Here is an 8,109-nt window from a genome sequence, read left to right as displayed (position 1 = left end):
TGTCTGGATGTTATTAGACTGTCTTACCCCCTTACTGTCTGGATGTTAATAGACTGTCTAATCCCTTACTGTCTATGTTAATAGACTGTCTTACCCCCTTACTGTCTATGTTATTAGACTGTCTTACCCCTTACTGTCTATGTTAATAGACTGTCTTACCCCCTTACTGTCTGGATGTTAATAGACTGTCTAATCCCTTACTGTCTATGTTAATAGACTGTCTTACCCCCTTACTGTCTGGATGTTAATAGACTGTCTAATCCCTTACTGTCTATGTTAATAGACTGTCTAATCCCTTACTGTCTATGTTAATAGACTGTCTAATCCCTTACTGTCTATGTTAATAGACTGTCTAATCCCTTACTGTCTATGTTAATAGACTGTCTAATCCCTTACTGTCTATGTTAATAGACTGTCTAATCCCTTACTGTCTATGTTAATATACTGTCTAATCCCTTACTGTCTATGTTAATAGACTGTCTAATCCCTTACTGTCTATGTTAATAGACTGTCTAATCCCTTACTGTCTATGTTAATAGACTGTCTAATCCCTTACTGTCTATGTTAATAGACTGTATTACCCCCTTACTGTCTGGATGTTAATAGACTGTCTAATCCCTTACTGTCTATGTTAATAGACTGTCTAATCCCTTACTGTCTATGTTAATAGACTGTCTAATCCCTTACTGTCTATGTTAATAGACTGTCTAATCCCTTACTGTCTATGTTAATATACTGTCTAATCCCTTACTGTCTATGTTAATAGACTGTCTAATCCCTTACTGTCTATGTTAATAGACTGTCTAATCCCTTACTGTCTATGTTAATAGACTGTATTACCCACTTACTGTCTGGATGTTAATAGACTGTCTTACCCCCTTACTGTCTGGATGTTAATAGACTGTCTAACCCCCTTACTGTCTGGATGTTATTAGACTGTCTAATCCCTTCCTGTCTGGATGTTAATAGACTGTCTAATCCCTTACTGTCTATGTTAATAGACTGTCTTACCCCCTTACTGTCTGTATGTTATTAGACTGTCTTACCCCTTACTGTCTATGTTAATAGACTGTCTAATCCCTTACTGTCTGGATGTTATTAGACTGTCTAATCCCTTACTGTCTATGTTAATAGACTGTCTAATACCTTACTGTCTGGATGTTAATAGACTGTCTTACCCCCTTACTGTCTGGATGTTAATAGACTGTCTTACCCCCTTACTGTCTGTATGTTAATAGACTGTCTAATACCTTACTGTCTGGATGTTAATAGACTGTCTTACCCCCTTACTGTCTGGATGTTAATAGACTGTCTTACCCCCTTACTGTCTTTATGTTATTAGACTGTCTTACCCCCTTACTGTCTGGATGTTATTAGACTGTCTAATCCCTTACTGTCTGTATGTTAATAGACTGTCTAATCCCTGACTGTCTGGATGTTAATAGACTGTCTTACCCCCTTACTGTCTGGATGTTAATAGACTGTCTTACCCCCTTACTGTCTGGATGTTATTAGACTGTCTTACCCCCTTACTGTCTGGATGTTAATAGACTGTCTTACCCCCTTACTGTCTGGATGTTAATAGACTGTCTAATCCCTTACTGTCTGGATGTTAATAGACTGTCTAATCCCTTACTGTCTGGATGTTAATAGACTGTCTAATCCCTTAATGTCTATGTTAATAGACTGTCTAATCCCTTACTGTCTATGTTAATATACTGTCTAATCCCTTACTGTCTATGTTATTAGACTGTCTAATCCCTTACTGTCTGGATGTTAGACTGTCTTACCCCCTTACTGTCTGGATGTTAATAGACTGTCTTACCCCCTTACTGTCTGGATGTTATTAGACTGTCTTACCCCTTACTGTCTATGTTAATAGACTGTCTTACCCCCTTACTGTCTGGATGTTAATAGACTGTCTAATCCCTTACTGTCTATGTTAATAGACTGTCTTACCCCCTTACTGTCTGGATGTTAATAGACTGTCTAATCCCTTACTGTCTATGTTAATAGACTGTCTTACCCCCTTACTGTCTGGATGTTAATAGACTGTCTAATCCCTTACTGTCTATGTTAATATACTGTCTAATCCCTTACTGTCTATGTTAATAGACTGTCTAATCCCTTACTGTCTATGTTAATAGACTGTCTAATCCCTTACTGTCTATGTTAATAGACTGTCTAATCCCTTACTGTCTATGTTAATAGACTGTCTAATCCCTTACTGTCTATGTTAATATACTGTCTAATCCCTTACTGTCTATGTTAATAGACTGTCTAATCCCTTACTGTCTATGTTAATAGACTGTCTAATCCCTTACTGTCTATGTTAATAGACTGTATTGCCCCCTTACTGTCTGGATGTTAATAGACTGTCTTACCCCCTTACTGTCTGGATGTTAATAGACTGTCTAACCCCCTTACTGTCTGGATGTTATTAGACTGTCTAATCCCTTACTGTCTGGATGTTAATAGACTGTCTAATCCCTTACTGTCTATGTTAATAGACTGTCTTACCCCCTTACTGTCTGTATGTTATTAGACTGTATTACCCCTTACTGTCTATGTTAATAGACTGTCTAATCCCTTAGTGTCTGGATGTTATTAGACTGTCTAATCCCTTACTGTCTATGTTAATAGACTGTCTAATCCCTTACTGTCTGGATGTTAATAGACTGTCTTACCCCCTTACTGTCTGGATGTTAATAGACTGTCTTACCCCCTTACTGTCTGGATGTTAATAGACTGTCTTACCCCCTTACTGTCTGGATGTTATTAGACTGTCTTACCCCCTTACTGTCTATGTTAATAGACTGTCTAATCCCTTACTGTCTATGTTAATAGACTGTCTAATCCCTTACTGTCTATGTTAATAGACTGTCTTACCCCCTTACTGTCTGGATGTTAATAGACTGTCTAATCCCTTACTGTCTATGTTAATAGACTGTCTAATCCCTTACTGTCTTTGTTAATAGACTGTCTAATCCCTTACTGTCTATGTTAATAGACTGTCTAATCCCTTACTGTCTATGTTAATAGACTGTCTAATCCCTTACTGTCTATGTTAATAGACTGTCTAATCCCTTACTGTCTATGTTAATAGACTGTCTAATCCCTTACTGTCTATGTTAATAGACTGTCTAATCCCTTACTGTCTATGTTAATAGACTGTCTAATCCCTTACTGTCTATGTTAATAGACTGTCTTACCCCCTTACTGTCTGGATGTTAATAGACTGTCTTACCCCCTTACTGTCTGGATGTTAATAGACTGTCTTACCCCCTTACTGTCTGGATGTTATTAGACTGTCTTACCCCCTTACTGTCTGGATGTTAATAGACTGTCTTACCCCCTTACTGTCTGGATGTTATTAGACTGTCTTACCCCCTTACTGTCTGGATGTTAATAGACTGTCTTACCCCCTTACTGTCTGGATGTTATTAGACTGTCTTACCCCCTTACTGTCTGGATGTTAATAGACTGTCTTACCCCCTTACTGTCTGGATGTTAATAGACTGTCTTACCCCCTTACTGTCTGGATGTTATTAGACTGTCTTACCCCCTTACTGTCTGGATGGTAATAGACTGTCTAATCCCTTACTGTCTGGATGTTAATAGACTGTCTTACCCACTTACTGTCTGGATGTTAATAGACTGTCTTATCACCTTACTGTCTGGATGTTATTAGACTGTCTAATCCCTTACTGTCTGGATGTTATTAGACTGTCTTACCCCCTTACTGTCTGGATGTTAATAGACTGTCTTATCCCCTTACTGTCTGGATGTTAATAGACTGTCTTATCCCCTTACTGTCTGGATGTTAATAGACTGTCTTACCCCCTTACTGTCTGGATGTTAATAGACTGTCTTACCCCCTTACTGTCTGGATGTTATTAGACTGTCTTACCCCCTTACTGTCTGGATGTTAATAGACTGTCTTACCCCCTTACTGTCTGGATGTTAATAGACTGTCTTACCCCTTACTGTCTGGATGTTAATAGACTGTCTTACCCCTTACTGTCTGGATGTTAATAGACTGTCTTACCCCTTACTGTCTGGATGTTAATAGACTGTCTTACCCCCTTACTGTCTGGATGTTAATAGACTGTCTTACCCCCTTACTGTCTGGATGTTAATAGACTGTCTTACCCCCTTACTGTCTGGATGTTAATAGATTGTCTAATCCCTTACTGTCTGGATGTTAATAGACTGTCTTACCCCCTTACTGTCTGGATGTTAATAGACTGTCTTACCCCCTTACTGTCTGGATGTTAATAGACTGTCTAATCCCCTTACTGTCTGGATGTTATTAGACTGTCTTACCCCTTACTGTCTATGTTAATAGACTGTCTTACCCCCTTACTGTCTATGTTAATAGACTGTCTTACCCCTTACTGTCTATGTTAATAGACTGTCTTACCCCTTTCTGTCTATGTTAATAGACTGTCTTACCCCCTTACTGTCTATGTTAATAGACTGTCTTACCCCTTACTGTCTATGTTAATAGACTGTCTTACCTCCTTACTGTCTGGATGTTAATAGACTGTCTTACCCCTTACTGTCTATGTTAATAGACTGTCTTACCCCTTACTGCCTATGTTAATAGACTGTCTTACCCCTTACTGTCTATGTTAATAGACTGTCTTACCCCTTACTGTCTATGTTAATAGACTGTCTTACCCCCTTACTGTCTATGTTAATAGACTGTCTTACCCCTTACTGTCTATGTTAATAGACTGTCTTACCCCTTACTGTCTATGTTAATAGACTGTCTTACCCCTTACTGTCTATGTTAATAGACTGTCTAATCCCTTACTGTCTATGTTAATAGACTGTCTTACCCCCTTACTGTCTGGATGTTAATATACTGTTTTACCCCCTTACTGTCTATGTTAATAGACTGTCTTACCCCCTTACTGTCTGGATGTTAATAGACTGTCTTACCCCGATGCACTTGCAGACCTCCAGCATAATGTTGCCTTTAGGAGCAGTCTTGTTGTACATGCCACTGCCAACGATGAACACGACTGTGGAAACACAGAGAGACATCCGCCTCTGTTAACTAAACAGAGAGTCATAGATGAGATACAGTGGACAGACAGACAGAGTTCAGATCAATACTGATGAATGTTAGGAAGGAAGCAACTCCATGAAGTGTAAACGAGGTCAGGGTTAGGAAACGAGGGTAACAGAACTCACTGAGAGCCACCACCATCAGGGCTGCCGGGACGCCGAAGGCCAGAGGATAGCACTTCTGTTGAGAGTGGATACCACACTCCTGGCCTGGCGGAGGGGACACACACATGGTGTTTGGTTATTGTGGTATTGGATGTAGAAACTGTCCATATTCCACAGGCATAATGATAGTAGTGTAAAGGCTGACCAGGTTAATGTTAGTTTAGGGTTAGTAATGTAAAGGCTGACCAGGTTAATGTTAGTTTAGGGTTAGTAATGTAAAGGCTGACCAGGTTAATGCTAGTTTAGGGTTAGTAATGTAAAGGCTGACCAGGTTAATGTTAGTTTAGGGTTAGTAATGTAAAGGCTGACCAGGTTAATGTTAGTTTAGGGTTAGTAATGTAAAGGCTGGCCAGGTTAATGTTAGTTTAGGGTTAGTAATGTAAAGGCTGACCAGGTTAATGTTAGTTTAGGGTTAGTAATGTAAAGGCTGACCAGGTTAATGTTAGTTTAGGGTTAGTAATGTAAAGACTGACCAGGTATTGTGTTAGTTTAGGGTTAGTAATGTAAAGGCTGACCAGGTTAATGTTAGTTTAGGGTTAGTAATGTAAAGGCTGACCAGGTTAATGTTAGTTTAGGGTTAGTAATGTAAAGGCTGACCAGGTTAATGTTAGTTTAGGGTTAGTAATGTAAAGGCTGACCAGGTTAATGTTAGTTTAGGGTTAGTAATGTAAAGGCTGACCAGGTATTGTGTTAGTTTAGGGTTAGTAATGTAAAGGCTGACCAGGTTAATGTTAGTTTAGGGTTAGTAATGTAAAGGCTGACCAGGTATTGTGTTAGTTTAGGGTTAGTAATGTAAAGGCTGACCAGGTTAATGTTAGTTTAGGGTTAGTAATGTAAAGGCTGGCCAGGTTAATGTTAGTTTAGGGTTAGTAATGTAAAGGCTGGCCAGGTTAATGTTAGTTTAGGGTTAGTAATGTAAAGGCTGACCAGGTTAATGTTAGTTTAGGGTTAGTAATGTAAAGGCTGACCAGGTTAATGTTAGTTTAGGGTTAGTAATGTAAAGGCTGACCAGGTTAATGTTAGTTTAGGGTTAGTAATGTAAAGGCTGGCCAGGTTAATGTTAGTTTAGGGTTAGTAATGTAAAGGCTGACCAGGTTAATGTTAGTTTAGGGTTAGTAATGTAAAGGCTGACCAGGTTAATGTTAGTTTAGGGTTAGTAATGTAAAGGCTGACCAGGTTAATGTTAGTTTAGGGTTAGTAATGTAAAGGCTGACCAGGTTAATGTTAGTTTAGGGTTAGTAATGTAAAGGCTGACCAGGTTAATGTTAGTTTAGGGTTAGTAATGTAAAGACTGACCAGGTATTGTGTTAGTTTAGGGTTAGTAATGTAAAGGCTGACCAGGTTAATGTTAGTTTAGGGTTAGTAATGTAAAGGCTGACCAGGTTAATGTTAGTTTAGGGTTAGTAATGTAAAGGCTGACCAGGTTAATGTTAGTTTAGGGTTAGTAATGTAAAGGCTGACCAGGTTAATGTTAGTTTAGGGTTAGTAATGTAAAGGCTGACCAGGTTAATGTTAGTTTAGGGTTAGTAATGTAAAGGCTGACCAGGTTAATGTTAGTTTAGGGTTAGTAATGTAAAGGCTGGCCAGGTTAATGTTAGTTTAGGGTTAGTAATGTAAAGGCTGGCCAGGTTAATGTTAGTTTAGGGTTAGTAATGTAAAGGCTGACCAGGTTAATGTTAGTTTAGGGTTAGTAATGTAAAGGCTGACCAGGTTAATGTTAGTTTAGGGTTAGTAATGTAAAGGCTGACCAGGTATTGTGTTAGTTTAGGGTTAGTAATGTAAAGGCTGACCAGGTTAATGTTAGTTTAGGGTTAGTAATGTAAAGGCTGACCAGGTTAATGTTAATTTAGGGTTAGTAATGTAAAGGCTGACCAGGTTAATGTTAGTTTAGGGTTAGTAATGTAAAGGCTGGCCAGGTTAATGTTAGTTTAGGGTTAGTAATGTAAAGGCTGACCAGGTTAATGTTAGTTTAGGGTTAGTAATGTAAAGGCTGACCAGGTTAATGTTAGTTTAGGGTTAGTAATATAAAGGCTGACCAGGTTCATGTTAGTTTAGGGTTAGTACTGTAAAGGCTGACCAGGTTAATGTTAGTTTAGGGTTAGTAATGTAAAGGCTGACCAGGTTAATGTTAATTTAGGGTTAGTAATGTAAAGGCTGACCAGGTTAATGTTAGTTTAGGGTTAGTAATGTAAAGGCTGACCAGGTTAATGTTAGTTTAGGGTTAGTAATGTAAAGGCTGACCAGGTTCATGTTAGTTTAGGGTTAGTAATGTAAAGGCTGACCAGGTTAATGTTAGTTTAGGGTTAGTAATGTAAAGGCTGACCAGGTTAATGTTAGTTTAGGGTTAGTAATGTAAAGGCTGACCAGGTTAATGTTAGTTTAGGGTTAGTAATGTAAAGGCTGACCAGGTTAATGTTAGTTTAGGGTTAGTAATGTAAAGGCTGACCAGGTTAATGTTAGTTTAGGGTTAGTAATGTAAAGGCTGACCAGGTTAATGTTAGTTTAGGGTTAGTAATGTAAAGGCTGACCAGGTTAATGTTAGTTTAGGGTTAGTAATGTAAAGGCTGACCAGGTTAATGTTAGTTTAGGGTTAGTAATGTAAAGGCTGACCAGGTTAATGTTAGTTTAGGGTTAGGTTATCGTCGTACCTCTGAGGATGGGTGTAATGACGGTGGACAGGAGACTACCAGCATTGATTGACAGGTAGAAGATGGAGAAGAATGTGCTCCTCTGTTTCTCCTGGAGAACGCATGGACAGGAGGACAGGTTCAAAGGACAGGAGGACAGGAGACATGGACAGGAGAACAGGTTCAGAGGACAGGTTTAGAACAGGAGACATGGACAGGAGAACAGGTTCAGAGGACAGGA

The 8,109-nt window shown here is 38.9% G+C and overlaps 1 protein-coding gene across 1 annotated transcript in view; it reads right to left on the bottom strand.

Moving 5' to 3' along the window:
• Nucleotides 1–4,947: 4,947 nt before the first annotated feature.
• Nucleotides 4,948–8,109, bottom strand: part of LOC311120435 (solute carrier family 15 member 1-like) — a gene marked incomplete at its 3' end in the record, with an annotated part of 17,262 nt that continues 14,100 nt past the window's right edge. The window contains exons 7-9 of the mRNA XM_084195030.1: nucleotides 7,890–7,980; nucleotides 5,203–5,286; nucleotides 4,948–5,030 (exon numbers count right to left, since the gene is read on the bottom strand). Of these exons, the coding sequence (XP_084051156.1) occupies nucleotides 4,948–5,030; nucleotides 5,203–5,286; nucleotides 7,890–7,980 (258 nt within the window). The remainder of the gene's footprint in view (nucleotides 5,031–5,202; nucleotides 5,287–7,889; nucleotides 7,981–8,109) is intronic.

The sequence above is a fragment of the Coregonus lavaretus genome, assembly GCF_964263955.1.
Source record: "Coregonus lavaretus genome assembly, contig: HAP1_SCAFFOLD_1196, whole genome shotgun sequence".
NCBI classification, from domain to species: Eukaryota; Metazoa; Chordata; class Actinopteri; order Salmoniformes; family Salmonidae; genus Coregonus; species Coregonus lavaretus.
This window is presented reverse-complemented; position numbering and strand designations above follow the sequence as displayed.